At 45.8% G+C, this 14,050-nt stretch overlaps 1 protein-coding gene across 4 annotated transcripts in view; it reads left to right on the top strand.

Moving 5' to 3' along the window:
* Positions 1 to 14,050, top strand: part of ZNF143 (zinc finger protein 143) — a 1,779,064-nt gene that overhangs the window by 875,036 nt on the left and 889,978 nt on the right. For all 4 annotated transcript variants that reach the window (XM_069623666.1, XM_069623668.1, XM_069623669.1 and 1 more), the window contains one exon: positions 4,545 to 4,619. In XM_069623666.1, the coding sequence (XP_069479767.1) occupies positions 4,545 to 4,619 (75 nt within the window). The remainder of the gene's footprint in view (positions 1 to 4,544; positions 4,620 to 14,050) is intronic.

Here is a 14,050-nt window from a genome sequence, read left to right as displayed (position 1 = left end):
ACGGTCTGAGCAGGCAGAGCGCGATCTCCCACGAGTGGGAGTTGGCTCAGGAGATTCTCCTGGAGATCTTCGCCCTTTGGGGGACCCTTCAAGTGGATCTCTTCGCCTGCAGTGTCAACCGGAAGTGCGAAAGGTTCTGCTCGCGGGAATTTCCTCCAAGAGGAGCCTTAGGAGACACGTTCGAGGTGGAGTGGTCATTCCCACTGCTGTACGCGTTTCCTCCAGTCCCCGTCATCCCGCAAGTGTTGCAGAGGTTACGAAGGTTCGGTTCCCGGATGATCCTCATTGCTCCGGCATGGGCCCGGAGGACGTGGTACCTGGACCTTCTCGACTTGTCCATCTGCCCTCCACGTCATCTTCCCTACCGAGACGATCTGCTCTCACGGGAGGGGGGTCAGGTTCTCCATCCAGAGGTCAGATCCCTCAACCTTCACGCTTGGTTTTTGAAAGGTTGAGGTATAAGGATTGGGACCTCCCTGTAGATGTGATGGAGGTGTTGCTTTCGGCCAGAAGGCCTGCAACAAAGTCCCTGTACCGTTGTCGTTGGAGAAAGTTCTGCGACTGGTGCAGGGGTAAGAATGTGGATCCGTTTTCATGTGCCATTCCTGTGGTTCTGTCTTTTTTGCTTTCTTTATCCAACAGGGGCTTGCAAGTGGGTACCGTTAAAGGTTACCTGGCGGCGCTGTCCATATTTAAGCGCTCGTCTGAAGAGTGTTCTTATTTTAAAATCCCTTGGATTTCTCAGTTTCTAAAAGGGCTCACTAATGTGTTCCCTCCGTCACCTTTCCAGGTGCCCGGTTGGGATTTGAACCTTGTCCTGAAGTTTCTGATGGGTGCTCCGTTTGAGCCTTTGCATTCGTGCCCTTTGAGACTGTTAACTCTTAAAACTGTATTTTTGGGTGCGGTCACTTCCGCTCGCAGAGTGAGTGAGTTACAGGAACTTTCAGTTAAGCCACCCTTCACAGGGTTGTCTTTAGAGTTCGTCCTTCCTTCCTTTCTTCCGAAGGTGGTGTCGGAATTTCATTTAGGCCAGAAGGTTATTCTTCCGGCATTATATCCTCCTCCTGCATCCTGGTAAGGAAGAGGAGAGGCTCCATAGGCTCGATCCTAGGAGAGCTTTAAGCTTTTATATTTCACGCATGTCCTGGGTCAGAGTGGACGATCAACTCTTCATTGGTTACGCTGGAAAGTGTTTGGGACAAGCTGTGACTAAGCAGATTTTGTCTCGCTGGATTATTCTGGCAATTTCTGAATGTTACCGCTTGGCGGGTAAGGACGCACCAGTCGGCTTGCGGGCCTATTCTACCAGGGGTATGGCTGCCTCTACTGCCCCACAGAGAGGTGTTCCTATTCGTACCCTCTGTGATGCAGCCACCTGGGCTTCGGTCCATACTTTTGTACGTCACTACTCCCTCGATTCCATCCGTGGGCAGGATCTGGCCTTTGGCAAGGCGGTCCTTTGCTCCGCAATTTGATTGGGCATTCTAAATTTCTGTATTCTAAATTCTTTTCCCACCTCCTTGCATTGGTACTACTTTGGGAATCTGTCACAGATATGTAATACGTCGGAGGACCCAATCCCCTCGAAGAACAAGTTACTCTCTTACCTGGTAACGTTCTTTCGATGGGATGGTCCGACGACATATTCCATATCGCTCCCTCACTGCCTTCCCCGCTAACGAATTTCTTATGCGATTGCAACTTACATTTCCGCAAGGCTTTGTGTGGTCAGACTGGCAGAAGACTGGTGCCACACATTCTAGGAAAAAACTACAACTGAGGCTACGGGCGTCGTGTGTCCTACTTATAACATCCAGTGATGTCGGCCGTCGAAGGAGGTCCTCGAGGGCGGCATCTCGACATCATCGACGCAGGACGCAGACTTTTTCGAAGCAGCAAAGCTGTGGTGATTACTCTCGTAGATATGGAATATGTCGTCGGACCATCCCATCGAAAGAACGTTACCAGGTAAGCGAGTAACTTGTTCTTCTTTCACATATGGTGGACCTGCCTAAAGGTCCAAGGTTTTTGGAAACGATGCTTGGCTAACATTGCAGAAATCACCCAGACAATCCTCCCTTTAGAACCCGAACCCATTCTCTTGGGGTCCCCTGTCCCAGGGATCTACCCAAGGTCCGGAGCCAAAGCCAAGTTATTATCTCAATGCCTCCTGGCAGGAAGGATAGTGGTCGCCCGCTCATGGAAATCTGCGGATGGTCCCCTCTGGGCCTTGTGGTGGGTGAAAATATGTGATGTACTGATCGCGGAAAAAGTAACTGCGGCCAAGGCAGGCCACCTTCACCGCTTTCAAAACATTTGGGGCCCAGTCTTCGACTATGACCGAGAATTCCCAGCCCTGACCTATAAGCCCCAACTGGCCCGAAGGGTCCTGAACGATGGGCGTACCCTCCAGGAACTGGGACAATAAACTTGGATATCCGACGTCCAGCCAGACCTGATAACTGCAGGGGAAGAGGGGGAGAGGGAGACGCAACCTTAACATGATATATAGCATGCTCTAATGTAAACCTGTATTACTGCCATCCTGCCTTGTTTAAAAAACAAACATATATTTTTTTTTAAAATGTTGTTGACAGCCTTGGGACCTTCCTGTGACAGGTAGTCAAGAGTTATTTACAGTTAAAAGCTAAATGTAACATGCAGAATTTGATGCTTCGCGAAATAGGGCTAACAGATAATTGAGTGTGCCTTTTTTTACATGTCATACTGCTCTGAATAAGGCCTGGCCTCATTTGGTTTCCACAAAGGCCATGGCACTGAAATCGCCTTACTGGATCTAAAAAACAGATAACCGAGATAATGGACAAAGGCAAACCAGCTCTCTTATTGCTGCTGGACCGGTCAGCCACATTCGATCTCGTTGATCACAAAATCCTTACCACCCATCTCACCAATGAATCCCAATTCTCTAATCAGGCCTCTTCATGGATAACCTCCTTCCTAGAAGGCAGAGCAATGAAGGTCTTCTCTGACCAGGCAAACGCAGCTCCGACCACCATCCACTGCGGAGTCCCCCAGGGCTCCTGCACAGCACCTACCCTATACAATCTCTTTACAAAGCCACTCTTTGACAAACTGGACTCCCTCAGCATAGTTTACACCAACTATGCCGATGATATGCAAGTTCTCCTCCCTCTCACCGGATTGTACGACATAGATGCTGCAGCCCTTCTCCTAATATGCTCAACCATCCAAGCCTGGATGGCAGATAACGGTCTATGGCTCAATGGAGACAAAAAAGAGATCATTCTCATAGGCCCCAAACACTGTCCAAACTCGACCATAAATACGGCAACTTCTCCATAGAAAGTACCATCATCCCTGTCTCCTCCTCAGTGAAGACACTTGGGGTTTACTTAGACTCCACGCTGTCTATGACCCGACAGGTCAGTGCCATTACCTCTGCTTCTGCACACACCACTAAATTAATAAACGCTATAAAACCATTCCTCTCCAACCAAAACTGCCTCTCAATCACTCGAGCTACCATTGGAGCCAAACTAGACTATTGCAATACTCTTCTTGCAGGCACTTCAGCCAAAAATCTTAGTCGGCTCCAAATAGTCCAGAACAACACGCTTAGGGCAGCACTTAACATCCCCAAAAGAGACCACATCACAAAGGCCAGGCGGGCAGCCCACTGGCTACCAGTAAAGGAGAGAATCACATTCAAGACTCACTCTAACACATAAGTGCTTAAGCCTCTCAGCCCCTCTCTACCTAGCGCAAACCATTAGCAGAGATACCTCGTCACGTCCCAAGAGATCTCAATACACTAACCAATTGCGCATCCCGCCCATCAAAAGGGCCCATGCGGGGGGGTCAGCTTTCCTCACATAGCTCCTAAACACTGGAATACATTGCCCGACGCACTCCGAGCCGAGACATCCCCTGCAGCTTTCCGCAAAGGCCTCAAAACCACTCTGTTCAACTAAACCACTCCACCCTCGTCGCCTGCTGTCCTATGTATTACCTGCAACCCAGTTGTTCATCATACGCTTTGTCTTGTCCTATGTTTTGCTTACTGTCAATTACACATACCCTCACAGACCGCCATGCAATTTCATGCAATGCCTGTAACTTAAATGTAACTAAGTATGCCTCCTCTGTAACCAGCTATAACTACATGACTATATTACCATGACTACTGCCATGCAAGTCCTATGTAAAGCCTGTAACTAAGCTGTATATCCTAACACACTGTCATGTAACCAAGTATGCCTTCCTCTGTAACCAGCTACGACTATATGTAACAGCGCCACGATGCCTCTGGGCTTTTGCGCGCTATATAAATATTAATAAATAAATTATTTACTTGGAGACCGGAGGGGATGTTTTTCTGAGAGGGGGGACATGAAGGGACGATGACAGCTGTTAAAAATGTATGCTTAGCTTCTTGTCGTTGTGAGCCGTCTTAAAAAGTATGAGAGCTAGAATTTTGATAGCTGTTGTTTTATGTACCTGACACTTGACTACAAAAACAGTATTTTAATTTTGTTGTCAATACGTCATTGGATTGGCAGGTGTCTATCGATGGCAGTGAAGGCATCAATAATACAGCAATGATGGGTGAAAATGACCAAGAAAATAAAATGCAGGTATGTAAACCTATTCCGTGAGTTTTATTTCAGTGAGCTATTTGTTTTGGCCTTTATTATTTTTTGATGTCCTGCAATGTCACTGATCTTTGGTTTTACTTGATCCAAACTCTAAATACGTCACTCTCTTCCACTCAACTTTTTAGCGCTGTCATTGCATTGTAGAAGCATTAAAAATGGCTGCTTTGGATACTGTTTATTAAAAATAAGATACATGGATGGCACTGTGAATGCTGTCCTTCTACTCACCGGACGTAACTCCCCCTCCCACTCATCTCCTACACACCATCTGATTTTTATTTTTCTTTCTTTACAGTAATCAGTAATGACTTTAGCCTGCTTCACAATGATTGCACAACCTATTTTGATAAGATGCCCAGCCCCTTGGGACATTTTGTGGCTATGTTGAAGTATTTTAGATTAGGGATGGTGAGTGTGAAATCCTGCCAGTATGTTTCAACCCCGATCAACACTATAGATCTGGTGGCAGTTTTCCGACAATGTCAGGATTGTTCACATACACACTTCTATGGACTTTTGGGTTTATTTTGCTCCCATCCAAGGCAAAGCTCTTTCATGCCACAAGCTGATTGTTACGAAAGATGTATCTTTTTGTGGGTCGTTTCACCATTCTGAAGTCGTTTTTGGCACAACGTCCAACGCAAGTACATACTTCTGGGTTCTGGGGTGGGCAATTATTGAAGATACTCATCCCTATGGGTTCCTGTGGTATGGGGTCAAGGCTTTTTGGAGGCGAGCCTCAACCGCATTTCCCCAAGACTTCTATTGGGAGGTCCTCCTACTCTGCTGCCTCTTCCTCTGGGTCTTCTGGTTCCTCTGTCGCCCCGAGGATCCCTTCTCGGGGGTCTCTTCTGGTCTTCAGTGTGGTTGCTCGCTGCATAATCCACAACTGTGAACAGACTTAAATCTATTAAAGCAGATGACCCATTGACTTCTCCAATTGATTCCTATGGAACTTTACACCTGTCTTGAAATTCTCCTTAAGTGACGATGGATGTAATTACCTGCCCCTGGTCATTTTTCCTGTACCCATAAGGGATTCAGTGAGTTCTGGACCGAGAACTAGTATTTTAGTGCTTACCTCTGATTATTAACACATTTTCAAAGTCATACTCTGTGTTTCTCTAATGGCGAATGTATTATTAGACTAACTCATTTTGGTGACTGTGTAAAATATCTTTCCCTAGAAAATAACCTTTGGCTATGGGTTTTAAATGTTTCATATTCTCCATCAGTATGTTGGAGAACCATGTGTGGATTTATATTATTTTTAGTGCTATGCTCTTAGTCAGGGGTCTGTAACATGCAGCTCTTCAGTTGTTTTGGACTATAATTTACATGGTCCCTTAAATTTGGCTATGCTAGATAGGACTGATGGTAGTTGTAGTCCAAAACATCTGGAGGGGCAAAGGTTGCAGACCTCAATCACTGATTTTTCTTATTGGGTGTTAAGGCTATTTTTCCCCGTTTGCCCAAATGTTTACTTCCCTTTTGTTTTCTTCTCCCATCCCCTACCTATGTATGTTAGGTACTGACCATCGCGTCTGGACCTCCTAAATATAAAAGGGGTAGGTTGTGTCTTTTGGACAGTGTACTTAATTGTGCAGGCCCATAGGGGGCTTAACATGCTTGCTAGGTTGTGTAGTGACCTGGTCCCCCCTGTTTATTGATTTTGGGTGCCTACCTGTGGTTGAAGACCCACATATAGGCAGTGGGATCAAGAGCCTTTTTTATACGTATACTGTTTTTATAATATGCTATGTATTTTTTTTTAACTTTGTATTATGCATTGCATACTTATTTAACCTGATAGATATGTATGTGTGACTTAATTAAAGTATATACTTTTCTGTAGATTGGTGTGGTGTATTTTCTAGACAAAAGTGTGCAGACTAATTGTACCTTTGTGTCAACCTGCTACCGCGGCCCAAGAGTTGAGCCTTGTATATATAACATTGAAGGCACAAATGACATTACATTGTATGTTTTTATCAGGCTCAAAGGTTTATGTTAAGGCAACAATCCCAAACCATCTGATAGTATTCAATGTTCCTGTCATCACAGTGGCCTTAAATCAAAGGGATAATCTATCTTGTTACCCACTTTGTGCATATAGTGTACATATTTCACTCCCTAAACAGATGTCTGCTTCCCACTCTTAGGCTGGTCATCTCCCAGCTTAATCTCCACACCGATTCTGTTGGTTGTCTCCATGACCATCAGTCTGGCTTCAGAGCTGCCAGAAGCACGGAAACTGCTGTCCTGAACATCCAGGAAGACCTGCTCTCCAACCTAGACTCTAACATCCCTTCTGTCCTCATCCTACTTGATCTCTATTCTGCCTTTGACAAGGTCAACCATGCCATCCTGCTAAACCGTCTCCATTATAACCGGGTTATCACTGATAAGGCCCTGGCCTGGTTGACCTCTTTCCTTTCTGATCGACCCTCCCAGGTCCAACTAGGGTCCTTCCCCTCCTCTATCTCACTCTCTACCTGTGGTGTTCCCCAGGGGTCTAATCTCTCTCTCCCTGGCTTTCCAACCAATACCTGGCACCCCTTGCCCACCACATTGCTGCTCTCTGCTCCAACTTTCAGTGCCATGCGGATGACAAATCATTTTCAGGCTTCCCTCTGCCACCTCTTCTCCTTCTCTCATCTCTGACTGTCTGTCTGCTATCCAGGAGTGGTGTGCCGCCAGTGATCTCTGCCTTAATGCCAGTAAAACGGAGATTATCCTCATTGGCACACCTGCAACTTCCTTTCCTGTCACTCTTTGGCCGGCCTCCCTTGGCCCTCTTGCTGCTCCCACATGTGAGGCTAAGAACCTCTGGGTCATCGTCGACTCCACACACTCCTTTTCTCCTCACATCTCTGACGTCTCTAATAAGTCAAACTACCAACTGCACCTCCTCAGAGGTATTCTTCCTTTCCTCTCCTTCCCCCAGAAGCTCACTGTCTCTAGAGCTCTGGTTCTCTCTAGGCTGGACTACTGCAACAGCCTCTTTCTAAATCTCCCTGCTTCTACTCTCCGCCCTCTGCAACTCATCCAAAACAGGACTGCAAGACTTGTCCTTGGCCTCAAGCCCTGGGATCGTATCTCTCCAGCCCTGAAAACTCTTCATTGGCTCCGAATGGCTGCAAGGATTAAATTCAGGAACATTTGCATTGTCTACAAGGTTTTCTGGGACTTGGGTCCACAATACCTTCAACTCCCTCTGTAAATACCTTCCTACTCTAGCTCTTAGCTCCTCTACCTCCAACTCCCTCAGGGTCAGTCGCTTCTCCAATCAACAAGTTGGGGGTAGATCTTTCCTCGGCTGGGGCCTCCCTCTGGAACAGCCTCCCTGCCTCTCTGAAACTTGAGAGCCATCTTTGGTTTCGGAAGCACCTCAAGACCATCCTCTTTGCTTCTGCCTTCGCTCTTCCTCTCCCCTGCTGATCTGTCTGCTTCGGCACCTGGTTACCCTCTGTTTTTCGGGCCCAGGTGCCTGCCCACCCAGCTTCACACCCTGGCAACCCTTGCACTTGGGTCTGTATCTGTGACCCTACAGTCCCCTTACCTGCACTTACCAGACACCCCTTGTCTGCGCTTTAACCTTGCACTTGCCAACTTGCTGGCTGCACTACCATTTGTTGTTGTTTTATCCCTTGCTCAGCACTTTTCACTCCTCCCCTCTCCCTTGCACTTTCCCCCTTCCTGATCCCCTGCACTTGCGCATTCTCAATGTCACTGGACCTAGTAAGAGCGTTGTTTTGTCCTCCCTTGTTCCCCTCCCTTGCCTCGTTGCGCGCTGAAACACTTGTGTATGAGCGCAATACAAATAAAATATATCATATCATAGGCCAAATTCAGCCCTAGCTAAACACAACTTTATTTCAAAAAAGTCTGAGGTGGTCTGGGTGGGTCCTCATTTTTGTTGCCTAGTCATCACGCACATATAACTGGTTATGTCATTCCTGTACTCAGCATGCAGCAGCTAGTTTGCCAAATGTCGTTTTCTCCAGTGTCTTGGGCTTACATATCAACATCAATTGTGTTAAGGGCGTGCAGATGGGACCTCACAGCATTCGTCCAGAATATTTGCAGATACACTTGGGCTCATCAAAGACTCCCCATCACAAGAACAGAAGACTCCGCCATGGGGCAAAGTATACCGTCTTTATTATCCAACACAGACAGGGATCATACAGGAAAACAATTCTCTACCATCTCTCAGCTTCTGAGCCTGTGTCACACTTTTTATGTACGAGTGATGTTACAAAAATCAGGTCCACCGCAAAAACCTACAAGGTTTCCTCATTGGTCAGTTTGGGCTAACTATGTATACAACTACTATACATTAGTCTGTCTATTGGTCCCTCATATCAGGTGGCTCCGCCTGAGACTACCCCCAAAAATTACAAACTACACTGTTGCAGGGTCGCAGGAAGACCATTGGTACGTGCAACATTTTACACCACCTCACAAACAGGGCTTCTGGATTGGCTAGAGGTAATGGGACGGAATATGGAGGGCTTTGTGTTCAATATTGGTTCTGCTGGTCTGTTCACCTAGCCTGAAAGAGTGCCTCTAGGTTGCATTTTCAGTGGGCAACACTTGTATGATTTAAACTCTGTCTCGCTGGGAACAGCTTTGATCTGGTCCATTGATGAGACCTCTGTCTCCTCGAAACCATAAACTGGATACGGTTTGAATGGCTGTCTGAGAGAATATCCCTTGCCATATCTGTGATACATTGATGCAGTAGGTGACTGGCCAAACAGTGACTTACACCTTTCATTCTTCATCCTACGGGTTGACAGTCGCAAAGGGGTCATAAGGGCCATTCCTGGACCCCTCTCTTCAATCCCCTCTCTGGTCGACATGTCAACCACACCACCAACCTTATTTTCTTTTTTTTTATTGTATATGGTTAGAAAAAACCTTTTACAATCCACAATCACACACACATACTTACTGTGCAGTTAAATAAAATGACAGCCTAAAAAATTGTTTTTAAAATGAACACAATAAAATATGATGATAAACAAAGGGGTAGGAGCAAAAAGACAGTTCAACAGATATAACACAAAAACTGAAACATAAAAATAAAACAAAAGGGATCTTCTTCCCATTATCCAATGTAACACCCCCTTAAGAAATTCAGCTACTTATCTCTTTGCTGAAACTACCCCACTGTTATACAAAAAAGAAAGCTTAGTCCAAATGAATAAAAAAGAAGCACTGAATGAAGTTACAATGCTGTAGATACAACAAACGTTACACCTTCAGAATCCCTTTTAAGGAGCTTTCAGCCATGGCCGATGGGCACATTGCTTCTTGACCCCATGCACAAACCCTATTCAGGTTCAGCATCGGGCGCCAGATCTTTGTCACTCCCCCTAAGTGTCCATAGAATCTTGAATGATAATCCAAACTCCATGCTACGTAACTGCTGTCTCCTCCAGGGTTACACCAAACCCATTTTCCCCGATAGTCTTTGGTCTCGTAGAGGTACTCGAAAAAATCTCTGGCCGGAAACAGAGGACAGTCTGTTATCTGGGCCCTCAGTCTATTTCAAGATTATATTATCTTGTCGTCTTCTTAGTCTGTCTACTAGTACTTTCATCCCTACAGTCTTTTCAGTTGTCTTTCGGCATTGTGTGATGCATATTCTGATAACACAGAAAGTCCGTAATACTAATACTAATGCTGCTGCTAACACCTTAGGTCTGTTATCCATGTTGGTATCCATGAGTAGATATGACAGCCAGCCTTCATCTGTTCCTGCAGCATTTGTCTCTGCCTCCATTTTGGTATGCATCTCTGATAATCTGGTAATCGCCTCAGAGAGTGTGCTGTTGTCTCTGTCATTTGCTGGAACGAATGTACAGCAAGAAGACCCCATCTTGGCACAAACTCCTCCTTCCATTGCTGTCAGTAGATCTAACACTTATCTATTCTGTAGCACCATTAACCTCACTGTTCGGAGCTCTTCTTTGATTGCGTTAAACTCCTTGACGGTTGAATTTATTGTCTGCATCAGCTTCCACCTTGTAATCCGTTGCAATTTTGCATTTGTGCCAGCCTGCACTGCTGGAATGATGGATGCAAATAATAATTCTATTCTGCTAAACAGTCGATGCTCTGGTGTTATTGTATCCAGGGACTTGTCCATTTTTGATGATGCATACTTTCCCCTCTTTACTCTTCTCAACTCTACAGGCCTTTTTCTTTCTTTCGTTAGAGTCGATCGTGGGGAATCCATCTACTTTGATATCCTTCTGGGCTACTACCAGTGCTGATGACTTTAGGTGCACAAGTGAGCACGTCCCCCCTCCAGTTCGGTGGTTGTTTCACGCTTCCTTTTGATCCACAGGCCCAATAGTGGTCCATCAATACTGCTGTTCCAGCCTTCATACCTGGAACTTTTACTGTATGCTTACATTCCTTGTTTTCGCCCAACTTTACTGGACCATCGGTCTGGAAGCATAATGCTGCTCCTTTGGTATTATGGACATTGGCCCAGTTTCATTCTCCACCCATGTTAGTAACTTTGCACTTGCTTCCCAGTCTTTTAGGCATTGGTCGTTTTCCTCTTGTACTATTCAAACTGGAACGGTTAGGAGCACATGTGCCATGCTCCCCACCACTCCTTCTTTCCAACCGTCAGCTGTGTATGCTTGCCCATACACCAGCATTTGTGGTCTTTCCCAGCATCCTAGTTCTCCTCCTATCTCTACTTGTCCTCTTTTTGGACATACTAACTCTTTTTTGTGTCACTACCCTTGTTACTCCTTTTTGTGGACCTTCGGTTATGTATTCTATGGCTTGATCTTTCTTCCAGTAATCATCCATCATTTCTGGAATCTTTATAAAGTTATCTTCATATGGAAAAGTCTTTTTAGACATCCATCTCATCTTGGGAGGATAGCTCAGGGGCAACGTGCTCGGCTTGGAAGCAAGACGTCGCGTAGCACCACATGTTCGGTCCCCGGGTCCGCGCTTAGAAACCTTTGGGTATTAAACACGTTATAAGTAACCTATCATATCATATATCCTATCTTAAGGTAGCTCTTTTCCCTTGAAATCTTCCCCTTGTGGTGAACAAGGATAAATGCATGAGGCATGGTGCCCTTGCCGCTGGAATTTCAGTTGCCACAAACGTTCTGGAGGCACTCATGGCATAGGGGATGAGAGAGCCGACATAACGGCTCTCTCACCAGTGGTTTGTTTACCTACTTTGGTCATGTGCTTGTACCACGTGTTATTAGATACCCGGACTGAATCAGTTAGATATGAATCACCCTGACTAAAATCTAGGTCTGCACTGCGTCTACTCCTTTTAACTTGTTTGGCACTGCTGATCGCCGGACCGGATATGGTGGCCATGCCTGCCTGGATTTCAGTTAGTAGGGGGTCACAGCTTGTGCATCTACAAAAAATAACCTTCCTACGATGATGAGGGTAAAGAGGTAGAGACAACAGAAGGCACAAAATATCACAAATCACACTTTTAGTAATAATGGCACCCGTAACTTACTCCTCTTCGGAATCTTGTGTTGCTCCAAATGTGATGAAATCCTCAAAAATGTGTGATTATTGTGCAAGTGCGATGAAGAACAGTCGCTCCTACACAATATAGATCCTGGTGTCACTGAGCACTTCAATGACAGATGGGTTTCCGTGATTAAGTCGTGGATAGGTTTGGGCCAAATAAAGCAAAAAAGCATGACAAAATAAACCAAGAGGCGCCCTTCTCTCTGATTCTGACAGTATAATAAATTACACAATGTGATCCTGGAAGGTTTAGGGGCTGTGGGAACTCGTGAAACATAGAAATAACAGTCGCTACTTTCAGGATGAATAGCTATGTGTAAAAAAAAAGACAGTGTGCCTAATCCAGGTGCACGGGAAGTCCTTACCTTAGCTCTCTTACTCTAGAGCATGTAAGTCTTTGCTGCAAATCTTTGGCTCGTCTTTCTCTTGGTTTGGCATTTTGTTCTTCCTCTTGCTTAGAATCGCCCTTTTCTTCTTTGTGTCTGGGAGAGTTCTCTGCCTGACAGGGTTTCATGTCTCCAATGTAGTTCCAAGCTGCTTTGCCTTGTATTTTCACTGGCCGATATTTTTTATTTCAACAGGCCGTTGAGGTGTTCACACACCCCATTCACTTGTGGATGATAAGCACAGTAAAACGTATGCTGTATCCCCAATAAAGTTTATATGAGCTGGAATACTTAATTAGCAAAGTGAGGACCATTGTCAGACCGCAGCACCTCACACACGACCCAGCGTGGGAAAACTTCTTTAGCCAGGAACCTTGCAGCTCTAAGAGCATTGGGGTGTGAACATGGACCGGCCTGGATCCATCGGGAAAATGGGCACACTACTACTATCATATAGCAGTATCCTGGACATACTTGGACATACTTGGAGCATATCTATGTAATCTATATGGAGATTTTGAAAAGGACCTAGTGGACGAGGTATGGCTCCTCTCACTACCCCCAATGTTTGCCCCGCAGTAAAACTCTTACAGGTAACGCAATAGTCTACAAAGGTGATCACATGTTCCGCTAAATTGGGACAAAACCACTCTTCCACAATGTGAGCAGCAAGTACATCCTTCCCCATGTGGATAGGATGGTGTAGTTGTGTAAGTGCAGTATGTAATAAAAGTGGCATCACCAGCTTACCTGTACTTTCTTGTCACCATAGGGCGTTTGATGGAGATATAGAGCATCCCCTCCTTACCCATAATCCTTTTTCTTCCCTGGGTGTACTTACCTGTAAATCCATTACCTGCGTCACTGGTAACGTGCTGTACCCTTTCTGTAATACCATTGTGCACACACGAATACGCGTGTGGGCTGGAGTATCAAGATCTAAAATGTCAACAAAATATGCTACGTGCTTTGCTTCTGTATCTGTTGCTTCGCTGCCCCTGGAGACCGGGTCCTCCCCCCTTCTGTGGGCCTGGCCCTTCACGACCGCTATGTCCGCTGGGAGTTGAAGCGCCTCTGAGTCTGCCCAATAGGGGCACTTGCTGCACTAGAGTGCCATCAGCACGTCGGAAGCCCCTCCTCTGCCATTGTGACAACCCAGAGTGTACTGTAGAAGTCACATAGCCAGAGTCCGAATAAATGGACTGTACTTCCTGGTTTTTTACTCTGTTCTAATACCAGTATAAGAGCCACTTATTCTGCTGCCCACGCTGAAAAATTTGATTGTAACCTTGCACTTGTTATTACTTCAGCTGTCCTGTCTTTATTTTCACTACTGCCATCCCAGTGTGTCTTTCTCCCGTGGTTTGGTCTGTCAATGTACAGCACTTCTCCCCCCTCAAGTGGCTTTTCTCTCACTTTTGGAAGGCTGTCATACTGTTCCATGTATGTGGTGCAATAATGCATGTAGTCTCCCTCCTCTAT

The sequence above is a fragment of the Ambystoma mexicanum genome, chromosome 11 (assembly GCF_040938575.1).
Source record: "Ambystoma mexicanum isolate Mex_15411 chromosome 11, UKY_AmexF1_1, whole genome shotgun sequence".
Classification (NCBI taxonomy): domain Eukaryota; kingdom Metazoa; phylum Chordata; class Amphibia; order Caudata; family Ambystomatidae; genus Ambystoma; species Ambystoma mexicanum.
The sequence above is the reverse complement of the archived record's forward strand: the minus strand, read 5'-3'. Positions and strand labels throughout refer to the sequence as shown.